Source organism: Polypterus senegalus, chromosome 13 (genome assembly GCF_016835505.1).
Source record: "Polypterus senegalus isolate Bchr_013 chromosome 13, ASM1683550v1, whole genome shotgun sequence".
NCBI classification, from domain to species: domain Eukaryota; kingdom Metazoa; phylum Chordata; class Cladistia; order Polypteriformes; family Polypteridae; genus Polypterus; species Polypterus senegalus.
In genome coordinates, this window is record NC_053166.1 from 95,298,323 (window position 1) to 95,324,970 (window position 26,648).

Here is a 26,648-nt window from a genome sequence, read left to right on the forward strand (position 1 = left end):
CAACTGTATTTCAATTTTGTTACTTATCTTGAATGAATGCAAAACTGATTGTTTATTTTTCACTTCAGTTGAAGCTTTGTATGTTGTTTACTATTAATATTCCAGTAGAGGACATTATAGGTTTTCCATTCTAATAAACCTCTCTGTATGCCACTTTTACAGTATATTTCACTGTCATTTCAGTGATTGTAGTCTGTTTGCAGAACCCTTCTCCCTTTTTAGACCTCTCTTATCAGAAGTGTCTGACCACACTAGTGCTTCTGACACCAATTATAATTTTGCACCAATTGTTTCTACGTTTGCAGTATTTGACCATTCTTTAACCAAAGTGTACACATACTATTTTACTAAATATACTGTTTGATGTTATTACAAACTTGTTGTCTATTTCAGGTACAGAAATTACATGTCAGACACTTTAAAATAATAGGAATGTGCAAATCACAGAGTGCTTTATATGATTTCAGAAGTATCATAAATAATTCTAATAATTTGTAATTGCAAAATACTGCATAATTTGCATGTCTTGTTTTGTTAATATAAAAATAAACATTCTAAAATATTTAAAGTAATTATTTTTAATTATATTAAAGTATTATTTCCAGTCATGTACTTAGCTAGTAGTTTCTTTTCAAAATTATATTTTCAAATTTTTATAGTTATGTTAGAAAGAAGCTCTATGCTCTCGGCAGGGTAACCCTTGCTAAGAAGATTGTGTTTACCTTCATTTTCTCCTACTCTGGTATTGCAGCTCATGGGAAGATGGATATAAGAGTGGACATGCTCATGATTTTTCCAGCTGGTTATCGCATGAATGGCTCTTGCCCCAACAGACAAGAAGACCACCTCCATGAAACTGCAAGTCACAGAGGTGAAGTCTAAATCTACATTTATGTTATAAACTTGAATAAAGCATAATGAAATGTATCACAAGAGTCTTGTAGTAGGTGCTGTGAGATTAGAAGCTGATACAGATAACGTCTGTCCATCACCAACACCTACAATTAAAGGAAGCTTGTTCCAGGTAAAAACAGTTCAGTTCTGACTGAATTGTCAAGTATATTTGAGCAATCACTGATGTGCAATATGAATAAATACAAGCCAAAAAGCAATGCCTAATGAGCATGTCAGGCTTGAAAAAATAAATCATCTTAACAGTAAAAGGCAAGATTAGAAAGAGAAGCTGTAGCAAAGCTTGCAAGAAGAACAACTATAACTAATGAAAAAGCGTGCAGTAGACATAAAAGTAAAACAGCAGCACATAAATTATGACGTACAAATGGTGATTACGTGTTAATAACCAGAACTGATTTGTCACCTACAGATACAGATTTAAGTTTCATATTAAGCTCCTGTGTTTGGAAATCTCTCTATGACTTATTGTGGTCTGGGACAGCTTGTTTAAATACATTCTTGATACTGAGTTTGATCATCAATGGCGCTGGATTCTGCAATCCTGTTTCTTATTTGAAATGTTTATGAATCTCATGGACAGGACATCAAGATACACTTGAGTTTCTGGAAATATGTTGTTTTGGGACTTGAGGATGTTTGACCTTCTTATCTTTAACCACATTGAGAATTTTTTTTACTATATGTAATCCAGGAGAGGCTACATAACCTGTGTGGGGATAGTATGACTTTAAAGCCACTTGACTTGAATTGATTTGAACTGTATGTCACGGATTAGAAAACATGAATAAAGCAATCTAAAAAGGTCAGTTAATGTTGGACACAATTACTCTATAGTAAGTGGCATGTATTACTTGATTTTTATAAATATTTTACAAATTTTATTGTGGTTGATTAATTCAATAAAATCAATATATGTTAGGAACAATGCAATTAAAAAGTATGTTTTTTTCTGCTTTTGCCATTTTTACTGTAACCTTTTCTTTTGTTTTCTCAACATTCTAACTCATTAAGAGCAGAAGGAACTGAGATCTGAATTCTGAATAAATAAAACACATGCCTCCTTGTCAGTTGTTTAATATTTCTTCCCTGTACATGTTTGGCATTATTTGCCTGATGTGTTTTTAGGTTACTACATACAATCTTAGGCAAAGTACAGTTCTACTTGTTTTCAGCAGACATTACTATATTTTCATACTAGACCTTCTGAGTAGCTTGCATGTATTCCTGTAGCTCCATGAACTTAAATTATAAAGAATTAAAATTAATGGGCAGGGTCTATTCTTTAAATTAGGACCATTAAAATTAAATAGCACTTTCTGATCATTTTAATAAAGACTGAAGAATTTTCCAAAATTTGCTGGCTTTCATTACCTTCCACATTCAAAAATATATCTTTTTAATTTACAACTCATTCGAAGTGGTGTACATTCAAACCCTGTGCAACCCCAGATTAATACATTGTTCTGTCTTGTTTTGTAGGATATACATAGAACATTAGAACAATCTAGACGAGAATAGACCATTCAGCCCAACAAAGCTCGCCAGTCCCATCCACTTAATTCCTCTAAAAAAACATCAAGTCTAGTTTTAAAAGTCCCTAAAGTCTTTTACTGTCTACCACGCTACTTGGTAGCTTATTCCAAGTGTCTATGGTTCATTGTATAAAGAAAAAAATCCTAATGTTTGTGCAGAATTTGCCTTTAGCAACTTTCCAACTGTGTCCCTGTGTTCTCGATAAACTCATTGTAAAGTAATAGCCTTGATCCACTGTACTAATTCCCTTCATAATTTTAAACACTTCAATTATGTCACCTCTTAATCTTCTTTTGCGTAATCTGAAAAGGCTCAACATTTTTTAATCTGTCTTCATAATTCATCCCTTATAGCCCTGGAATGAGCCTAGTTACTCTTCTCTGGACCTCTTCTAGTACTGCTATGTCCTTTTTGTAGCCTGGAGACCAGAACTTTACACAGTACTCCAGATTAGAGCTCATCAGTCTTATAAAGCTTGAGGATAACCTCTTTGGACTTGTACTCTACATATTGTGCTATATAACGTAACATTCTGTTTGCCTTCTTAATGATGTCAGAACACTGTCTGGAAGTTGATATATTACAGTCCACTACTACTCCTAAAACCTTCTTATAGCATTGTTGTTATCACAAACTGTAAATTTAATTCACTCAAGCATGTAACTTTAAATCACTCTCTAACAGTATATCAGATAAGTTGGGGCTATTGTGGTCATGTATACACAAATATCTAGAAGAAGGCTGGTGCCAAATGAATCACATCCCATGTTATCAACTTCTTCACAATAATCACACTTCCTGGGTGTTTTGCTTATTTTATATCTTGGTTAAATATGTGGAGGGAGGACAACCAGCTGGCCTAGGCCACTCTGACATTCACAATGCAGAAACTGATTGCCATCAGACCTAACTATTTGATTTGTTCCTTTTTGTCTTGTGACTGTGGCACTCCAGAGGTTTATTTTTCTCCTATGGCCATCATAGGAGTTTTTTGTTTTCCTCTCCTCTGTGTAAGTTGGTCAAAAAATCACATTCAGGAATCAAGAAACTTCACCTACATCCTAAATCAACTGAAACCACTATGAACTGTTTTATTTGCTTTTCTATTTTTTCATTAACTTTAATAACATCAAACTGTTTCTACTCAATGGGTTGTTATGTACATATGCCTAAGTAAAATGTAGATGTATATTGTACATATATATATTTATTTTTATATATAATAATTAGATCTGGCTGCTTTATTGTCAACCTTAATGAATAAATATTTTAATTAGAAAACCTTTTTCTGATAAGAGTGAAGGTTTGTTTTGTACTTTAGTGGTTAAATTTTGCTTAGTAATACCTGGTTGATTTTGTATTTAGTATATCTACATTTATTAGAAATTATCATATTATTAATTAATGATAATAATCCAAATAAATGTAGTATATCTAAGTTTTTAAATTAATCTGTGGAAAGCACCTTGAGTTGCATGTAAATATATTATAAGGTGCTATAGCATTATTATTTATTCTTGTTCACATAGTCTTTTTTAGTGACAAACTGTTTTCTTTTCTTTACTGGTCTTATCATTTCCCCCTCTGTGTTCTATTTGTGAGAAACTGTGTGATGACATGTGATTTACTAGAACATATCAGTGAGTTGAAGTAAAATGCATTTGTCATATTTTCAGAATTTTCTGTAAAACAGGTCACACTCACAATATTTCAAACTTTTCTGTTGCATCATTACAACTAAATGTGCTATTGCCTAAATACCTTTGTGCAGGAGCGAATGAGATGCTGTAAAATGTATTCAGAGGTGCAGGTTTACCTCACCAGCCCTGAATGCAGTCGTTGATACAGTATGTTGAACAAGACCAACTGACAGAAGGTATTTCTTTGACCATTATACTTAAATTATCTTTAAATCATAGGTTGAGGAGTAAATGTGCAACTCATACCTGCTCTTTTCTTTCCCAATAATCAAAATAGTGATCACCCCAGAGTCTATATAACAAATATCACTTTGTCATTCCATCTCTTTTTCAATAGGTAATAAGCAGTGTTATTTTTAAAACAATTTGTTATACTCTCACATTCATACCCCACATATTTTTACCTTTGCCTGCTGGTACTGAGGACTTTTTGTGACCCAATTGAACTTGTTGTCCCTCCAGCAGATTCCATAGATGACCGGTTCCAGCTTTCTCCTGACATTTGCTGCAGCTTGCTGCTAAGCTCATTGATGATGCTGGCCTTCATACTAGAGAGTGGAGGTCCTTTTCCTGGTGGTTGGAAGTAGGGGCTGGGTGTCTGATCATCTCCCGGCTGTGGCCCCCACAACTGCTTGCGCTCAGGTGTCTTTGGACGATCACCAAATAGCCCTGGATTTGTTGTTACTGTCCCTTCAGGGGAGGAGTCTCTTCGTGTGGCAGATTCGTTTGTGTCTGTTGGAGAGTGACGGATTGCTGATAGAGGCCTTCCAAGGCCATAGGGCCTGGAACGCAATTTCTGGGGATGTGTTGGAAAAGGGGGCTTGTCTAGCTCAAACGACTGTCCATCCAGGTAAGCAATATATGTATCTAGTAATTCACTGCCACCAGTGCTTCCACCAGTGCTTCCTAGACCTTCAATTGAGAGGCTAGAGAGAGTGGACACGCTGCTAGTATTCTCCAAGTGGTGGTCACTACTGCTTCGACTGTCTACTTCTTCAATTCCAGAATCTGTTACTGTGTCCATAGGGTCTGAAGGAGGAATTCTGATAGAGCAAACTACATCAGAGAAGTTCACATGTGCTCCTCTCTCTGAGGATGATGGTGGACGAATTGGGGGAGACGCTGGTGTAGAGGAAGCCGAGGTTCCCATGTGTGTAGATACAGGTGGTGTTGCAGCTGTGGTTGAAATAACAGCAGAAGCAGAACAAGATGGGCCAGCCTGGGTGAGGTTAGCCACCTCACTGTCGTATGAGGTCAAGCTTGAGGTTGTAGAATCAGCTGTTTGTGGGGTGGGTGGGCAGGTAGGTGAAGGAAGAGGTGGTTGACTATTATTTATAGCATCCCGGGATAAGGGAAGTGTTAAGGGTAGGGGAGGAGGTGGAGGAATAGTAGGTGCCAAGTTCCCCAACCCAGACAAGCAAGATAAGTTAGTGTGAGAGGTCTGAGAAAGTGATGAGGACATTTGTGTCTGCCTTTCTCTTTCTAGTCCAACATTCACAGATTTGTCATGGCTGTTGCTAAAACTGTTTACTCCTCCACCTCTGTCAAAACTGTTGGCAAATTCCAAAGGAGGTGGCAAAGGGTCTGCAAAAACAAATTCATCATCAACATCAACAGATGGAGCTGGTGGAGGTAGAACAAGCAGCCCTAGACCTGTATCAGAAACTCCTTCTTCCATAAATCCATTGTTGGAGTATGAGGGCCTCCTCCCACTTTGCACTGCAGGAAATCCCTTTTCAGAAGTGTTGGTTTGTATTATAGACCCTCGATCCATATGGGTAGAGCCATCAGGTGCTGTGTGATGCTGTCTTTGCTGCTGGTGGGTGTCTGGGTCTTCGGAAAAGCGAACTCTATATTCAACCCTGCTATCACGTTCCTTTTCTACTGATCCTGATCCGTCAATATCTGTGCTGTCCCTTCTTTCTCCTTCTCTTCCCCATCCAGCCATTCTGTCTTTCCCAAAGAATCTTGGTGATGGTGGTCTTGTAGTAGTAGACACATTACTGCTAGCATGAGACATTGCAGTTGATGATATGGAAGAAGCGGACACCATGTAGGAAGGTGAGGTAGACCCCAATCCCACAGTTCTCTCTCTTCTCCTCCTTTCTTCAAGACTACTGTGAGAAGACTGAGAGATACCAGCTGTTGAAGACTGGTCCTTTAATGCCCTTTCCCTAGCTGCTAGTGCTAATCCTAGTGGTGAAGATGGATCTAAGACCTTACCAGTTAAGGGGTGAATAAATGCAGTAGTTTTCTGCATGGAGCGTGAACCTGAACTTGCTCCTGATGTATTATAAAACTCTGAAGGCATAGATTTTGGCTGAGCAGGTGCAATATATTCACTGGGAGCTGAATAGGCTGCCAGACCAAAAGTAGGGGGCATACTACGTACTTGCTGAAGGTAGGTTTCTCCTGAGAACATCCCTTCATCTATAGATTTTGAAGGTCTTAATCTGGGAGTTGGTGTTAAAGGTGGCCCTTGTTCTTCTTCTGTAGAGAGAAAAAGTGAAGATTTACGCCGAGCTTCTTGGAATCGCTCCCGGTCACGGCGAGCAGCCCCAACAATGGCTGCACCAAACTGACTTGTAAAATCCATGCCTTCTTGAGCTTGCAGAGCTGGCAAAGGCTCTGTCTGAGGGTCAGCTTCCATACTACTACCTTGACTGCTGCGCCCACTGCTACTTGTGGATGGGGCCTTAATAATAATTGTTGGAATGGGGATTGAACTTTTTTCCTGGCTAAGTTGAGTGATTTGCTGCTTTTTTTGTTGCTGTTGAATTTGCTGTGTTTGCTTATCGCCTTCGATTTTTGATTGCTTGACAAGTTGGCCTTTGCGACGTGATGGCTTTGAGGGTTGAGCATAAACTCCAGCTGCCGGTTGTGTCTGGACTGCTGGAGAGGTGCTACTTGCATGGCCTGAAGGTGGCCGCCCTCCACTTGTACTAGATGTAGACACAGCAGAATGGGGAGTTTGCTGACTGCTGATTGGAGCAGGAGCATTACTGTAAGCTCGACGTAACCTTTCACGTTCTACTGGTGTGGGCTGGAATTTGCCACCTATGCTGGATTCTGGCTGATAGACACTTGGTCCTCTAATACGGGAAGGATGAGGTTTAGAATCTCCTGACTGTTGTTGAGACTGGTGAAACAAAAGAGCTTGATTTCGTCCTATTTGTTGTGCCTGCTGCTGTGAGTGTGACTGGGGCTGCTGGTGGAACTGTGCCTGCATATGATGTGAGTATTGAGGAAATACATGTTGTTGATGTTGCTGTGGTTGCTGATGTTGGTGCGATGATATCTGTTGTCCTCCACCTCCTGCTCCTCCTCCAGCAGCACCACCACTGCCACCACCCCCAGGACCTCCCCAGCCTGTTGGAGGTCCAGGAGTATAGGGCGGTTCAGGGGGTGCTGTGGTGGGAGGGGGTGGTATTTCTTCAGGGCCAGGGACAGAGAGACTACGGGCAAATTTCATTGGTGGTGGAGTGAGGAAGTGCTTCTCTTCTTCAGGAACTCCTATGTGAGAGGGAAAACACCAGATTTGAGAAAGAGAAATATTATGACAAAGCAGTCTTGAAAGAAGAAAGACAAATAGGAAGAACACCACAAACTACCAGAAGCTACAATAAAACGTGGACATCTTAGAAAGCAAAAGAGAAATAAAAAATTTAGGAAAATTACTGGAACCTCATAAAGTTTTCCTGACTTTGAAGTTCCAATATGCAGTATATACCCCAGCTTAATTAAGCTATAAACTTGTGACAAGATAGCATACTGAGTTAGTTATTAGGTTTTAGGTGATTCAGTATACCATTTTTCTTTGGCTACAACATCTTTGATCAGATATATTTACTGTTATCTAAGATTTAATTTTAATTTTCATTTTATTGAAGTTCCTTATAATGGCTAGTTTTCATGGGTGAATTATTCACAACAAAGGTGGAATTTTTAGAAGTATCCTTTTATTTGTTTATTAATAGAGACCGAATGTGGAAGAAATCACTGAATTTTTAATTAAGCCAAAGCCATTTTTATCCTAGGAAGATAACCTTCCCAAAGGCACAGGCTATGAAACTCCCACATGTTAAAGACTCTGTTATTTCAGTGTTTATAACAGGACAAAAAAGTAGATTGTGGGAAATAAAATGGGTCTGACAAGAGATAATAAAGGTTAATAATAATAATAATAGATTCATCAGGTATGATTTGTCTATTGTCTTTAACTAACCAAATAAGAATTTTTTAAAATGTAAATTTTATGTTGACTGGAATGAAACGTTTATTATTCTGTAACATAAATCCAATGTCAACTAGTTTGTTTAATAGACTATACATTAAACTTACAAAGAGCCTTGCCTTAAAATTTTCAGGGTAGGCATATTAAACTGAACAGTTTTCTCAAACCATCAACTCCAAAAAATACAAATTTAAACTAACAAATTCACACTTAATGTATATTTACCTATTTCAATATTATTTTTTCTTCCCTCTAACTCACCTCCTCTGTCATTCCTTCTAACTGTATATCAGTCTGTCTGTCTGCAAATCTGACAATGTCTTATTAATTGTTTGAGGTATATGGAAGAGATTAACTTTTTCATTACCAAGACATTTAATTGCTGCTGTCCATAATCAGGCTCAAGCAACATGTTAAGCTGATGTCACATTAAGGAACTTCTAGTCATGGGGTATGTCAGAACTGTTTACCACAGTTACTGATTTCGATGCTGGACCATGCAAATTTAAATGACTGAAAATCCCTGGGCATGTCTACTCTACCAACTTAATGATGACTTTTCAGCTCAACTGTGCTCATCCCTTTTTTTGACAGCCAATAACACTGTATTTACTGTATAAAAGGTTAACAAGTTAGGCGAGGTCAGCCACATTCTCAGCCATTTTTCTTTTTCTATTCCGTCATAGTGAATAAAACGCAAGACATAATACAGATGAGCTTCTCTTTTTTGTGAGGTCCACAATATCCATGTTCCTTATTCCTTACTGCTACATGCTCTGCACTGTACTTCCAGATGAGCATTCATTGATTGTCAGATCTTATGCACACAGGCCCTGTTTCTTTGACTAAAAACAAAATCAAATCTATCTGATTTTATTGGAGCAAGTTGTGAACTGGTAAGAGTGAGCCGCTGGACATGTGACATTACATTACCGGCTTCACAGGAACATGTCACTGACTGTCTCCAAATCACTTAGATTACGTAAAAGAATGCTACAACTGAAAATCGCTGGAAAAGTCCCATAATGTGACATGGCTTTTACATAAGCACCAAGATTTTAATTTTTTCACTATTAAATAGAGCCACCAAGATTTGTCAAAATAAAATTAATTGTAAGAATATATTATTAAAGAACAAAGTCTAAATAATTCATGCATATGCATTTTTCCATGCAAATATATTATTTTGCTTTATTATTGATTACATATTTAAAATTCTGTTAATGTTTTTTAACTTATAAAGTTGTGTACTGTTATTGACCCTTTACAGTATATTAGTCTCAAGACACAGTCACATGAGTTGAGCAAATAAGTATATCACTGCATGTATGTGACAAAAAAAAATATCATCATTTGATTTGAAATTACATCAGACATTAATCAATTGAAACAATTTAGTCACTTTTGGTGTTTGTTCAATCTTCATACTGATTCATCTTACTTACTGTTTTCTTGTAGTTTTGTGCTTGTAGGTGTGGTAGGAAGAGAATTTGTCAGACAGACTGATGGGGAATGGAATGATATCCTTCTACAGGTTCTATTGAAAGTATTTAATGACTAAAAATGTTATGTAACAGTTAATTAAAAAGTGACATTTTAGAATATTAACTGCCTATGTACTTCTATTAGTCAGTTACTGCTATGTAATCAGACCCTAGTAAAGGCCCATTTTAATATGTTACTAAAAATATTAGGGAAAAGATCAACACTCAATTTTAGTAGGCAGAAAATCAACCAATAAATTTCTGAATGGCTGATTGGAGTTGGGGGAGGCAAACATAGCAAATGTGCAGATGGTAAATACATAGCAATCTCCTTTAAAAACACCCCAAATGTCTTGACATGGGCAGAATTATGCCTTGGGAACTCCAAAACTTGGCGGTATTTAATCAAAGGAAATCTACATTGATTGAAAGTTCTTCATCAACACTTTTCAGTGAAAAAGAATATGACAAGCAGTGGGGTCCTAGGCAAGCACCTTTCAAAACATACTAACTGCTTTACAAAGTTAACATGTTTCAAAGGATATATTATGCAAACAGCTCTCAAAAGACATAATATGTAGCTGATTTTCTGAGATTACATTACATTTATTATTATTTTAATAAATAGGAGTATCACTGAAGCACAAGCTAGTGAACTAAACAGTATGTATGGGACCAGTTGAACAGTTAAGGTAACTTCTCTTTTTTCATTTAGTTGTTGGGGAATTATTTTGTTGTGTTGTATTGTATGAGGAAGTAGGGAGTAGCAAAGAAGTATGAAAGAGTGATACAGGATATGTACAAGGAAAGTGTGACAGTATTGAGGTCTGTGGTAGGAGGGATAGATGCATTCAAGATAGAGGTGGGATTACATCAGGGATCAGCTCTGAGCCATTTTGTATTTGCAATGGTGATAGGCAGGTTGACAGACGAGATTAGAAAGAAGTCCCCGAGGACTATAATGTTTGCAGATGACATTGTGATCTGTAGCAAGAGTAAGGAGCAGATCAAGGAGACCCTGAAGAGGTGGAGATATGTTGTAGAGAAGAGAGGAATGAAGGTCAGTAGAAACAAGACAGAATACATGTGTGTAAATGAGAGGGAGGTCAGTGGAATGGTGAGGATGCAGGGAGTAGAGTTGTCAAAGGTGGAGGAGTTTAAATTCTTGGGATCAACAGTACAAAGTAATGGGGAGTATGGAAGAGCGATGAATTCGAGAGTGCAGGAAGGATGGGTGGAGTGAGTGAAAGGGAAGTTCTATAAGACGGTAGTAAGTCCAGCTGTGTTATATGGGTTTGGAGACTGTGGAACTGACCAAAAAACAAGAGACAGAGCTGGAGGTGGCAGAGTTAAAGATGCTAAGATTTACACTGGGTGTGACAAGGATGGACTGGATTAGAAATGAGTACAGAATAAGACCCCTTCTGGTAGTAACATGATCTGAACTGGGAACCTTCCAGATACCAGTGCAGCTCCTTAGCCACTGACCTATCACTCTGCCAATTGTTATGCCTATTAAGAGAGAATTAATATGGCCTATGTGATTCTATGCATTGGCAATTTTTTGTGATTTTCAGTATTAGTTGTTTTAATTGAGTAATGTAAAATGTAATTAGGTTAACTCAGTTTCCTTAATTTGCAACACTGATTGGACTTTCACATGTCTTAATGTTGATGTCACAGTCTCAGGTTAGGTTGATTTTTCTTTCCCATGCAGAAGCCCAGTTCTTTTACAGTTTATGTCTTTTTGTGATGGAGAGGTGTCTTTTTGTGCTTCTGACATCGGCAGTACAATATACCTTATATATGTTGTCTGCTGCTTCATGTTACAGGAAAAATCTAAGAACATTAAAACTTATATCTCTCTGGTGGGATATGTTCTTCAGTCACTGTTAACAGTGCTTAGGTTATTATTTGGTGTGTGTGTGGATTTATCTTGTGGTTGGTAACAAAATAGTTATTATGGAAACTCTTTAAACAAGTTCCAATAACTGATGACAGGAAACTCATGGCAATTCTGAGTGATTAAAATTAACCAAAACATTACTACACCAGCACAAAAAAAAGGTAAACTGATCTCACTTTAAAAAGTGAGGATACTTAATACAATTAAGCAAGTACAGCATACGGACAAAGCAAAATGGAGATAAATACACAGAAAAACAAGAAAACAAACAAAAAAAAAAACATTAAATATTAAGATTAAAGTTTCAGTAAAATAACTCCCACTTAGAAAGAAAAGCAAGCCTTTCCTAAATGTATTTCTTAACTAATAAAATAGAGCTCAAATGTGAAGACAAGAAGATCAATGCTACATAATTATTAAAGCTGTCAAGCAAAAAAACAGTGGCCATAGAAAGATCAAAAATATGATTACAACATCCTTATATATCCGGATCAACAGCAGTATATATTTACAAATACTTCTTATAAGCACATACTGCCTAGACATAAAGATGCTTGATAAGTCAAGCTTTATTTTTGCACATATAAATTCTAAGTAGTGCTCACATAAACTAACAAAAAAGCATTTAAATGCACAACTGTTCAATGAAGTTGGCAAGATTTGATTGCTGAATCTGAATCAGTCAAAAACTGAAGTAAATCATCATAAGATTTCCTTCTTTTAATCTAAATTAATGATTAAGAAACATAAAATGGCATTACAAATGGACCCTGAAGATCAAGGTAAACTCATTGAGTTGTAAATAAAACAGCTAGGAGCTATTAAAAGACTTGTGAGTGGGCAGCCATCTTTGTTTTTATAGACTTATGAGATCAGCAGATTATACAAGTAGTTATAAAGCATGTTGGTTTTAGTTACAAGCAATGGTGATACTTTTAAGCAGTGATCAAACAACTTGCATGTCTAACCAACATCAATGATCTGCTTAAATACTGTTTATAGAGAAGAGGCCCTTTTGAAATTACAAATCTTGGTCTGGAGCTGTGTAAAATAACAAACCTTGGTGTTGCATTACAAAGACTTGGACATACTGTCAACGTGCTGCAGCTAGACAGTCAGAATGACAGACAGACAGAGTGACAATTACATAGACTGATTTTTTTTCGACTTCCTCACCAATGGATTTTTGTCGTAACATCATACCAGGATGATGAGGATGCCCTGACAGAAAAGAAGGTCTTTCGTAGGAAACTCCTGCACCTGGTTGCATCATTCCAAGGGCTGATTGATCAAAGCTGGGCTGTAAGGAAAGATGACATATGAACAATAAAATATAATTCCACAGTACGCCTGCACTGCTAACTATGCTATATATTTGTCATTTGCTAATTTTCTGTTTGACTAAATTAACATATCGTTTAATAGTTTTCCTTTAGGAAGTTTTTATGGTTCTCGTATTTTGTGAACGGCTTAAAAAAATAAAACATTTATTTACCTGAATTGTATTTTTTTAGTCCAAATTGACTGTAAATAATTTAAAGAGGAACAGTCAGTTTTTTTTAATCTTTTAATAGAGAAACGTACTCTTTCATGCAGGAGCTTTTAAAAAGTAATTTTCATATAAATTACCAGTGAAGAATAGCCCGTCCCTCTAATTTGGGATTTTGAGTTCTTCCACCAGCTTTACTTGTTTACTCTTTTCTGTCAGTTTATTTAGGAAAGTAACTGCAAGTAAAAGTACTTTAAATTATATCACCAGCAGCTATACCATGTGCACTCATACACCTAAAGTTAAGCATGTTCAGGCCTAGCCAGTACTTGGATGGGAGACTATTTAGGAAAAGGTTGGGCTACAGCTGGAACAGTGTTGGTGAGGCTAGCTGGCGGTGCTTACCCTGTGGTCTGAATATGGAACCCAATGCCCCAGTACAGTGATGGGGACACTGTGATGTAAAAAATGGCATTGTCCTTCGGATGAGATGCAAAACCAAGGTCCTGACTCTCGGTGGTCATAAATATCCCCAGGCATCCTTCATAAAGATTAGGGTGTATTCTGATGTCCAGGCTAAATTGCCAACAGGACCTAATCATTCTGACCCCCTAATCATACATTGTCTCTAATTGTATCTCTCTCTCACCACCTAGCAGCTACTGTGTGGTAAGCGTACTGATGCAAAAATGGCTGCTGTCGCATCATCCAGTTAGATGCTACACATTAATGGTGGCTAAAGTGGCTCCCCACTCACTGACGCACTTTTAGTAGTGAGAAAAATGCTATATAAATGTTGTCCCAGGTGGCTTGGTGTGTGACCCGGCCAGGACGCCCAGGAGGACCAGAAGAGGGCTTATGCCTTCCTCAGACCATGTGGGGGAGACCACCCTGGTTGCTATGGGGACCGCGGGTACAGGGCTTTGAAGCTCAACCCTGTAGGGGCCCGTGGTCACCACCAGGGGGCACCCGGATGCCTTGGGAGCCCTGGACTTCGGCACTTCTGCGACACTGGGGCGTGTTGGTGGGAGATTGCTGGAGTACATCCGGGTGCTTATAAAAGGGGCCGCCTCCCTTCATGAGGTGACTTGAGTCGTGTGGAAGACGGACGAGATCTGGAAGGTGATTAGGAGGCAGCCTGAAAAGAGAAGGCATTGTGTGTTGTGGCCAGGACTTTGGGGACTTGGGGGTTTGTGGTGCACTTAGAACTGTACATAATGTATAATAAACGTGTGTTGGGTGACGTCAACGTGTCCGCCTGTCTGTGTCCGGGCTGGCTACCACAATGTAAAGAATTATTATTATTATTAGAAGTATTATTATTAAAACATAGAAAACATGATTGTTCCCCTTTAACATTAATGCAAACAACCAATTGCTTATTCACATGACCATTTTTCAAAACTTTATATGGGCTAAACTGTATAATTATGTTTACCTCTGCTGTAAAGAAACCTCGTCCTGCTGCTCTTTCACGCTTACTGGCTGATACATGGCTTCTTGATGCAGAACTTTCATTGGTGCTTATTGTTTGTTGGGCAGCAGCTAATATTTCATCCAGTTTGTCTGAAATAAGAAGGCAGGAACACAGGAATAAAGTTAATCATATTATTGACAGATACATTTTCCTGCACATAACGTCAGTGTTCTCTACAGGCCAACTTGGAAAAATTTCAGGCATACACACATACACACACACTGAATATATTGCATATATATATAGAAATGTACTGTAAAAATATGTATAAGATAAGCAGCTCTGTTCTTACTCAAGGCCATCTGATAGACAGTTCTTTTCTTCTCTGTAACCTGGGTGGAATCATAATCTGAAACAAAAATAAACATTTATTTTTGAAAATACATATTTTTTGATGCTGTTTTAATAATTGATTGACTGACATTCTTTTTAATACCTATAAAACGTGAAAGACTGTTAAAGCAAATGTTAAAATGTTTGACTTATCTTGAATTATTGTTTCCAAATCCTGCTGTAATTTTATTCTTTCAATTTCACATTTTAGTAGGACACAGAGAATGTTCTTTTAGTTGTATTTCCCAATATGATCAAGCCCCAGCAGTCCTCATCTATCTATCCATCCCTTATCCAACCCTGCTATATCCTAACAACAGGGTCACAGGGGTCTGCTGGAGCCAATCCCAGCAAACACAGGGCACAAGGCAGGAAACAAACCCTGGGCAGGGCGCCAGCCCACCACAGGGCACGCACACACCAAGGACAATTTAGAATTGCCAATGCACATGTCTTTGGACTGTGGGAGGAAACCAGATCACCCAGAGGAAACCCATGCAGACATGGGGAGAACATGCAAACTCCACGCAGGGAGCAGCCGGGAAGCGAACCCGGGTCTCCTAACTGCGAGGCAGCAGCGCTACCCACTGCACCACCGTGCTGCCCCTAGCCCTCATCTAACTACTATATATTAGATAACAAACTGGTGGATGGATATTGTTGCATTGTTTTGTTTTTTCTGATATGCATAGAAGTGAAGCAGAATACTTCTGTTTAAAAAAATATAATAATGCATATATTTATGTAAAGCAAATGGGTATAACATCATGTCAGGAGATGTGTTTTGTGAAAGTTCTTAGTTATTAAAGGTGAATATAGTTTGACAGACCAGTTTTTAAGGTACTTCTGTAATATAGTCAAATGGTAATGTTTTCTAATGTAAATGGTGGATTAGGCTGAATTCCATGGCCTTTTTAACCACGCTTTTTTTTTGGGCTGGTACAAGAGGAATTCAGTTAGATCATATCTATAATAAGATATGTGTTCTCAAATGTCTGCACCAATATTGTACTTAACTGTTTGTTGACTATCCTTTTACAATCTCTTGCACTGCACAAGAACTATAGGCCTATGCTGGCATTACAGGTACTGCATGTTAGTAACTAGTGTTTTTGGTTTGCTTGAAGTACAGCCATTTAAATGTATTAAAATGTATTAAATGTATTGTAATGCAAATATGCATAATTATGGATGAATTGAATTATACATTTTTCGTATTATTTGCAAAATGCTTTGTATCATCAAAGTCTAGGCAGCATGTTCACAGTCTGCTACTGTGTATATGTGCACAGAAGAACATATTGTTGATTTGGTACAAAGTTAATTAATCACCTGATATACTTCAGTCTTACATATGTGCGGATGATATCATCATAGACTAATAAAACTTAATTAAATTCTCAACTTATTTACCAACTGAATCAGTGGTAATGCTTATAAACACTTCAAGGGTAGTATTAAAAATATTACAAAAGATAAAAAGATTTCAAATTTCATTTTACCTGTCAGGTAAAAATAATTATATTGTTTCTTGATCTTGCATAGCTTATAACATCCCCAAGTGATAACTAACCGGAAAAACTTGAAGACAACCAACAACTGAATTTTCTTTTATTTAAATGTAAATTAATGATCCAGAAAGTAACTGGAAAAGACAAAATTCACAATAATTGAACATAATGAAGATGGATAGTGAGTTCAGTAATTTGGACAACTCTGCGGAGATGAGGTGAAATTTTCTATTCAACTATCCAACCTAATAGCTAAATTTTAGTGCTTTTATGTTTGCTTTCTGTTTGAATTTACAAATCTATGGTTCAAAAATTATGTTGTGTTTAATAATAGCACATGTAAATTAACAAAAGACAAGGAAGAAACATGTTCAGCGCGCAGAACAAATGAAAGAAACAGAAACAAGAGTCTTGGTTAACCAAGGTAAATATGTATTATCTAGAGCCATCTGTGTGAGTATGGAAACTATTTATGCTTTCACAGTCAAGAAAAGCTTTTAATTATAGTTTGTGCTTGAATTGCCAGGATCCATTTTTTTTTTCTAATAAAAAATTTGTTTAATGAAAAATGTTCATGTGAGCATGAGAAAGTCACTATATAAATAAATAAATTATTATTATTATAGATACACAAAACAAAGTTGCAGCTAAATATTCCATTAGCTTTATGGTGAAAAGCACAAAGAGATATTGTCTCACCCATGAGTCAGCTGTGGAAAATGCACCTCACCAGGGGTACCATTTATTAAAATTGCGTAAACACAAAAAGAGCCCTTAAACGTGTGTATGCAACTTTCTAGGCAAAAGTTGGGATTTATAAAAAAAAAAAAAAAGAAGACCAGAGAATGTGTATATATTTACAGTAACTCTGACCTATATCTTTCTGCCCCCTTCCAACCTGTTAACTATTACTGTTATTTTTTTGAATTGTACTTACCCTTTGTCTTGTCATTTATTAACACACCTGTCAGTCATGTTCCACACTCACAGTGGTGTTATAAATGTCCATGAAGCTCACGTAAAGTACGTAGGTCCCATAATGAATATTTAAATACAATGCACCCCTTGTATTGCATGTAGCAACCCCTTTGTCTCCTGTTTCAGTCAGGTCTGAAATGTATCTTTAAGGTATATAAACCCCTGGGTCTGGTTAGTTGTGGTACGCAATAATCTGAACCTCTGTCTACGCGCATGTCATCACAATCAGACTGTGGAAATTACTTGCCTTGTAAGTTTGCCTTTTAAAGCTTTATTGTTTAATGTGTACTGTCTGCTATGTATTGCTTTGTAAATGATTATTTGTTGTCTTTGGTTGTACACATGTAAATACCTGTATGTTTATTTTGTATATATTTCAGTTTACAATGACGTATGTCCAGTAAAACCTTCAAGAAAGATCAACCTTGTCGTTTTTATGTGGATGAGTTAAGTTGTTTAAGGTCTCTGCGGCAGTGCTGCACAAATGGCATGGAGTGAGACAGAAAACTATAAATATACAACATTTAGGATTAAGTGTGACATGGCAACACCTTTGATAAAGTAGGTAAATGCATATAAACCAGCTAAATGATGACACATGAGCATAATAATTAATATCACCAAGCCATTATAATAATGTGCATTGTGACATGAGAAACACATTACACCTCAAAATAAATATATGATATATATACTGTATTGTAGGTGCCTTTCAAGAGGGCCAATGCTACTTATTTGCACTGAAAAACTTACTTTGATTTCCTTGGTTTATATTAGCTTCTGTACCAGTTGCCAATTTTCAGCATTGGAAACCAATGCATTCCCTTGTTGTTAATAATTGACTTAAGTAAAAAACACAGGTGTGATTAGCTCCTGGCACACAGAAAGATAAAAATATCACACCCTATAACTTATTCATATTCTAACAATTTGACATAACATTACTTGTTTGGTACTGCTTGCAAATGATCATATACAAAGGGAACAAGCTTTTAGGGAACAGGAGGATTTTTTTGCCTATGAAAATGACTGGCTTATCAGTTGATTTAGACTTCCAAACACCATTCTCTTGGAAAAATGTGCTGAATTGGGTCCAGCATTATTAAGACAGACTGCCTGAAATCAGGCTCTACCTCTTAATATTCAGATTTCAGATTTTAACAACTTATGGCTTTCTGGCAACATGCACCTATCAGAAGCAACTGACCAACAAGTCATCATGTTCGCTGTGCTAGAAGCAATAAATAACTGACAAGGAACTACATTCAGTTTATGTATGGTGTGAGTGTACAGACCAACAAAAAAACACAATTTACAGCAGTGTCTAGTTTTCGAAGCATAATTGGGGCAATTAACTGCTGTCATACTGCAATAAAGGCACCTAGCAAGAATGAAGCTGCTTTTGTTAACCATAACCAATTATATTCCATTAACGTATGCCAACAATGATGCCAAGACAGGACTGACCAATGCTGTGGCCCAACTCCAGAGCATAGAGTAAAGGTGCTACAATGTCACACATGCTCTTGCATGTTCAGTTATCAAGTGCACCATAAGAATCCTCAAATGCTGATTGCAATGCAAAATTCTGCATCATTGTGATTAAATGCACTGTGCTGAATAACATGGCATGGCATAATAATATTTCATCCCCTGACCCTACTTACATGGAGCCAGATGACTCTACTCCCTATACAGCTACTGAGGTGGCTGCCCGTCCCGGTGTGAGGCAGCATGTGGATGTGATGTGTCATTTGTAAAATGAACAGACAGGTGCAAGGTTGTATTTCCTAACAAGATGCTCACTTCTTGGATGGCTTGTTTCTCTTTGTATCTGCAGTACCACATCTGTGAGGACACTGTTGCTGCATAACACACTGACAACATGTAGAGAAAATGTTGGTGTGGCACAAAAGATCCCACTGGGATCAGTTACGCTGTAGTTCTCCTCAGTGGATGTTTCAACAGCACCAGTAACTGCCTCTGAACATCAAGATGGATGTTCATGAGAAAGATTTTCATTAAACGTCTGACATCTTCATATAATGTGGTTATTTCACTCAAAGGAATATGTTAAGTGTTTTACCTTATTCCTTTTCAGTTATCATATCCTCCACATCTGTGTCTCTGGACTGCTCAGGCATAATGCTGCATAACAAGGCATCTCCGATTATATATACCAGTCGCAGATCAAAATCAGAGAGTGTAGATTGATTTTTCCATGATCTCATTGCGCTCACACTCTGCCAGTGACAAGCTTCTAAACCTCTATGGACTTCTTCTACCGTGCGGCCATTTTTTTTTAATTTCGGGTCTGGTATAGTTGGTAGAGCTCACAGCATTAATGGTAGCAGTTGCCATCAACATATTTGCACTTGTTGGTGACACCTGTGCTTAAGCAACCAAATAAAGTTTCTTTGTGTGCCTCTACTTCAGAGATGAGAATTTCTGCTTTGCAGTCTTCAAAGTTTTGCTTCTTGCCTTTCTTCTCTGTTGTTGCCATTGTCCCTCTTTACATATAAATCTGTTCATTATACAGTATATGTATGAGGTTCATTAGCATAGTCTATATAAGTTTGTTTCAGGGTGATAACCATGCAGGGTTTAAGGTATATTCACATACGCACATTTACAAGATGATTGTTATTTATAAAGGGTAAGTTGCGTATACTTTGTGACAGGAGCTTGGCGTCCTTACCTAGCCGGGACGCCCCTGCACACTATATTCAGGGGGAACAGCCATGGATGTTGCAATACATCCCCCTGAACGCTAGTTGGCCACCTCCCTGGCGTGGAACAGTGTCTCGGGTTCCCACAGGGCATCCTGGGAATTGGAGTTGGGTGCAGCCCTGTTGGGTCCCGCAGGTACCGCCAGGGGGCGCTGTATTTGGGACTCCTAAGCCCGTGTGGGCAGCTAATTCGTCAAACCCGGAAGTGAAGCAGGAAATCAGGTATCAAGCACCTGGAGCACTTCCAGGTGAACTATAAAGGGAGCCAGTGACCACTACTCAGGGGCCAGAGTCGGGTGGAAGGAGGACGAAGCTTGGTGAGGAGTGGTGGAGTGAGAAGAAGAAAGTGTTTATTGTGTGCTTGGGACTGTGTTGGGCTAGTGAGACATGGGGAAAACGTGTCTCACAGCTGAAGAAAAATAAAAATTTATTTAATTTTATATGTGCCTCCTGTGTCTAATCTGTGTCGGATCGGGTGCTATATAGTGTCATTCTTACAACTTTTAAAAATTGCATTATTTTGGTATTTTCCTTTTTTTATTTTGCTGTGCGCATACTTGCACACTTGAATTCATGCCAAGACTTATAAACGCAACCCCTGTGCAATATCACCTCATGTAAACATATGGCCTACATCTGAAATAGAAGTTGTTTCCATATCAGCATTGACAGCAATGTGTCTACAGTTCACTTGTTTTATTTTCACTTGATCTTTTTTTTCCCTAATTCTTTACTTTCAATATAAAAGTAGCATCATTTAGTATTATTTTTAAATCAAATTAAGTGAATTATAAAAAAAAACTTGTTTCAATCATAAGTAAGAACAATCAAGAGAACGGTTCTAATTTTAGTGGACTTCATTGAATATTCACCTAAAGCAAGAACAAAGAATCACTAGCCTTTGATACCAGTTTAATTTTATATGAATAATTAATTGCATATTGTATAATTTCCAATCAAAATATATACTGGTATGTAAATAAAATAACTTAATTTTTTTTTTATAAAACACTGATATTTGGCTTTCCAGAAGAAAAAAAAACAGTTTAAAGATTTACAACACCACAGTTGTCTTCTGAGAAGAAGGAAAAATGTGTGCCCCACATAATAATTATTTCAATTATTTTTATTTTTAAAATTGACCAAAATTGTATTGCAAGTGTCTATGCAAAGTTCATTGTAAGAATGGACATGCAGTTTTTAGTTTATTTAGTTTATTGAACTTTGGTTTCAACCAATGACAAAAAGAACATTTGAACAAAAGTAAACTAATTTGAATGAACACACTATTTGAAAAAGTCCTATATATAGAAGACAAATCTTACCTGTCTTCTTTTTCCATGGGGAGGCTGGATAAATAAAAAAGAAGAAATCAAGCAACGAAAATAAAGAATTGAGGTAAGTGTATTCTTTCTATATAGCTAAAATCTAAAATATTATTTAGAAGGTGTGAAGATAGCTATGTAGCCTTCAGAATGTGAGCCATTGTTATAAATACAAACCATAATCAAAACATAATCTGCCAGTTTAACAAGTAAAATGACAAAATATGTGAAAAAAGAAACCTGAAATTGGTAATTTTGATTTAAAAAATATCATTAAAATATTATATATTTTTCATAATTTGTAATAGCTCTGGCTATGATAAAAGTGTAAACTTTCTGTTCACACTCATTATTTTACTATACTGTATACTACTGTTAATTATCAGATGAAAGAAGGCAGAAAGAAAGACACATGTTCTTCCATACAAGAATGACACACATAATGATGTTATAGCGTCAAATTAAAAAAACAACATACAGAGACACAGAGTAAGAGAGCTATACATAGGAGCATATTTGTCAAACAATGTTTTTCAATATTTGCATTATTCTGAGGGCTATAATGCAATGCATTCAGATTGGTTTTATTGTCTTTTGTGTCAGAATTAACAAAAAAAAGCTCAAAAGGTATTTCACCAATCTGAAAGGTGCATAAATGTATTTCATGGCCTTGAAACAAACTGACACTGTAGTTGGCTAGTGTTCTGTGTTTTGAAACTACAAGAAAGTTAGGTACAATAGCAATACATTTCATCTAGACTCAGATGAAATGCCATGACATTAAACAGCAACTTATCAAAAAAAAGTTCCATTTTGCCTAATCTTCACTCACTCTGAGGAGTTGTGATGACTCTGCATATACACTGTTGCATGCTTTTGTTATTATTTATTCTTCAGGAGAAATGAAGTGCAAAGCAGAACCTGGACCAATTAAATAAATAAATCATAACACTGAAAAGCAACTTAATGTATCACAGGCTACCTAAAATGTTACCTGAATCAAATCATATTTGTTTTGCATTCCTAATATTAGGATAATTAGAATAATTCCGGTAATTTCTAATTTAGCTCATCCTTTTATTGACCTGTGTGAATGTCAAAGTACTTCTGGTTTGAACCTAGCCATAAACCATAAAATTGGTTCCTCTGACAGTTCAAGGTTATTTTGCTAAAGAATATCTCAAAATGACAGAGATGGACATTTCACAGCTATTTTCCATTATTGTAATAATACTGCACTGCAATCAAAAATTACAACAGGGAATGCTATTTCAAATAACTTAAAATTTTGATTTGTTGCAGTGAGTTTGTGTTTAGAAAAATACAAAAATTACAAATTAAATACAAAATACAGTATAGTAAACCTAAAAATAATAATACAGCTTACTACATATAAGAACAGAAGTAAATTTTAAAAATGCTGACATGTGGACTCAGACGAATGCATTCAAAACCAAGAAGTTGCTTTCTTGCATGGAAATGCTCACATAATATACTGATATACACATATATAGAAACACATACACATAGAGTCTGTCCTAGACAAAGAGCAGTTATTCAGGACATACCTTTTTCCACTATTGAAATCCATGCAGCAAAAATAAAATAATAAACATTTTTATTAATAACCAGCTATTGAATAAAAGTTATCAATGGTTACTCAGTACGTTTTGTGTTTCATAGAGAAATTAAAAAAAAAAAAGGAATTTCTTTGAAAACAAAGGCACGGAAGGGTATCACTGGGCAAATAAATCCGATGTCAAATAAGATTTATTAAAACAAAGGGCAGGGGCTTTCAGTGCAGATTAGTCTAACTGCAGAAAAGGTATAGGAAGTTGCAAAAATAACTACAGTTTAAGAAAATAAGAGATTATATATTTAAATAAAATCTCAACTAAATATTACACATGTAAGTTAATTTTATGTAAGAGAGAAGGAACACTACGATTATAAGGGTGAATTGCTAAGAAGCAGGGAGGGAGGGTGGTTAACAAGATGGATGTCATCTCAGAAGAGCTGATAAAGGCAAGATTAATTTCAAAGAGAAAGGGCAAAGCAAAAGGTTACAAGGGAGGGTACAGTTCATTTCAAAGAGGGGAGGCTGGGGTACCTGGTGTTGGTAGGATTATAAGAACAGCAAGAACTGGCTGGGAACCTGCAGATATTTGTGACCTGCAAAAGTTCAAGGGGCCATGTTACCTGAATCACATACGTCGTGTGTGAGAGGTTTGGAGCTGGGCTGAAACAATTTAATAGAGAAAGTACAGTGAGAGGCATTCTAGAAAAAAAAGTAAGGAGCCTATCTGTTACTGATTAATACATAAAAGTAGGTCTTGCCAATGTTCTCAAGCCGGCAGGAGTATGATTGGTCATCATTTAGCAGCCAGAAATTACAAGCTAGTAATTTCTGATTTTCTCTGTTCTAATAATCCCAAACAAGTGACTATAAAGAAACTTACTTTCAAACATGTGCCCATATTTATCAAACGTCTCAGAGCAGGAAATGGTCCTAAATGATTCAAAAATCTCAAAGAACACAAATTTACCCTTACTCTTAGGCGTATACTATGAGTGAAAACATTTTATCAATTTTTCAAATTTCTGAGAATACCCCTAACTTCACAAGGTTTTAGGGAAGCTCATGAACACCCTTACAATGTATGACGCAACATTCAGAGGTAATATTAAAGCAACCTGCATTCATGCAAATCGGCACACAAATAAAGATCATTTCTCCAAGTGTGGATAACCATGCATATATGAATCACAAGCAATAGGACGGTATCAAAACACAGGTGGTCATAGATGCAAACTGTATTGTAGTAGCTAGCATATTACCATGAAGATAGGCAGAGCAGGATGGCTTATTGGCAGAAAAATGTCACACAGGTACATTCAGCTCTGCATTCTATGAACCCTGGGAACATTTGTATTAGACTTTACAAGCCGAAGAAGGTTCAAGAAGGCACGCAGAGACTCCTGAGCATTGGATTTATAGAGCTTCGCAGAAGATAAGTGGGTAGACACAGACACATGCATGGCGTACAAATCTGGAAGACAATTGGGAACACTGGAAGAGTGAAGGTGACCTCAGAAACAGTGCAAGAATAGCAATGGCTAGTTTCAGTAACTGTTATTTAATGAGGCATTTCTCTTGGCTATAACAGCGGGAAGACGATTCTTTTGAAAATACGGCTGCGGCTCATCCCTTGTTAAACAAACATGGCCATAATTAGGCTTGATTCTTATTCTGTGTGTGTGTCTTAGCCTTTTTATGTCACTGGTCATTACAGTATTATTCTTGATGTTATTGCCAAGTGACAACAATTATGTGCAGGTTAGTGCAATATCCTCCAATATTATATTTTCCTTGTTCTAGTACTTTGACTATTATAATAATAACAATAATATTACTATTATTACTATCTTTGTTTAGAAGCCTTAGCATTAATATCAGATGTTATTTTTTCTCAAACATAAAACTCCTATTCTTGGCTGGGAGTGGATGTTGGATGCTTCATAACTACTTCTAAAGGGGTTGGACAAATTCTTACCCTAGGAAGAGTTTTAGTCAAATTCCTACAAGTAATTCTGAGACGCTTGATAAATACAGAGACTGATCCATTGTACATTTATCCTTTGAGGTGTATGAAAGCTACACATGGTCTAGGCTGATTTAGACATATCTCACACTAGCTACCAGATGTCTGAAGCCACTCTACTTTTGAGGTGAGAAGTCAACATCTATTCTAATACTTACCCATCTCTTCAAGCTCTGAGGTCATTGATTTAGAGCGCAGTGCAATTGCTGGTGGTGTCAGCCTCTTGGTTTGTTGGGGAACTGAAAGAAAGCAGACAGTTAATTTCAAATGTAAATTCTTTTTTATTCTCTGGATTCACTTAATGGAAAGTTAATGCCTTTTGGTATCAGTTCAGGTCAATATCATAAGAAAAAGATCTGAAAATAATCAGGTGAATATGCCATACCCCAATTCAATAATCTTGGGAAACAAATGACCATACAGTGCTGGATGAATTCAAGTTATTTTACACCATTATATTTGGTTTTCTGTGTTACATGTAAATTCTTTTTGGAGTATAACAACCAACTTCAGGTTGACTATTTCAAGTATTTCTAAAACTGTTGAAAGTTGACAGTGCCTAAGACTATAACTATTTTTATTCAAGCCAGACCATTTAGTAGTATGCGAGATTAATTTAAAGCTGATGTGTTTGATGGTACTGCTGGATGCCACTGAAGCATTAAATATGAACCAAGCAAGATTTACTAAAACAGAGGGAAGCTGTCTTTGAATACTTAAGTATCTGAGTATTTATTTTGCTTTAGTTTTTTGGTAAAAAATACATTAAAATACAAGCAGGAAGAACATCCACTAAAAGAATTATAATTTCAAATGTAGCAGAACTAGCATTTTGACCATTCAAAATTATAACAAAAAGTGATTATAAAAATTGTCCCATTGTTACAGGGCTCCAAGATGGCAGCAGTTAGGTATTAAAGGTGTCTATGCTAATAACACAGTGGGGGAAGTAAGCTCTTCTTTGGTGTCACATACTTTTACCTACATGAAAGCATAGATGACTTGGCAACATGTTTTTGCAGCAACAGAATATTTGTAGCTTTTATTTCCTCTTATTTGTTTAGGAGATATATTTAGTTGAGTGCATAACAGAACCTTAATTAAAAGCTGACCAAATTAAAACTTTTGCTAACCAAGCATGCTTTGGTAATGTATTTCTGGTACATTGCTGGTCAGAGATCAGCAATGCTAATGCTATGAAATTTTCTAGTCAAAACTAATTGACTTCTTTTCATTTGCTGTGTTCTAAAAGATGAGTCATTATTTTTATATTGTAATTATTAAATCAGTTAGTAATTCAATACCAAATGTTCAGAAATTTCAAAAACATCAAAATCAAAGGATAAACCTTACTCACACTTAAAAATTGTTTTTTGCCTAGTAAAATTTTAGTGACGCTTAAATTTTGTCTTAAATCGATTAATAAGAAATT

At 36.6% G+C, this 26,648-nt stretch overlaps 1 protein-coding gene across 5 annotated transcripts in view; it reads right to left on the reverse strand.

Annotated features, from left to right (window-relative positions):
- The window catches only part of shank1 (SH3 and multiple ankyrin repeat domains 1), a 670,907-nt gene that overhangs the window by 16,428 nt on the left and 627,831 nt on the right, over positions 1-26,648 (reverse strand). For 3 of the 5 annotated variants that reach the window (XM_039776088.1, XM_039776089.1, XM_039776093.1), the window contains exons 19-25: positions 25,375-25,455; positions 23,183-23,191; positions 21,615-21,638; positions 15,031-15,087; positions 14,700-14,827; positions 12,949-13,072; positions 4,553-7,661 (exon numbers count right to left, since the gene is read on the reverse strand). In XM_039776088.1, the coding sequence (XP_039632022.1) occupies positions 4,553-7,661; positions 12,949-13,072; positions 14,700-14,827; positions 15,031-15,087; positions 21,615-21,638; positions 23,183-23,191; positions 25,375-25,455 (3,532 nt within the window). The remainder of the gene's footprint in view (positions 1-4,552; positions 7,662-12,948; positions 13,073-14,699; positions 14,828-15,030; positions 15,088-21,614; positions 21,639-23,182; positions 23,192-25,374; positions 25,456-26,648) is intronic. The other 2 variants (XM_039776091.1, XM_039776090.1) reach the window with 2 other exon arrangements.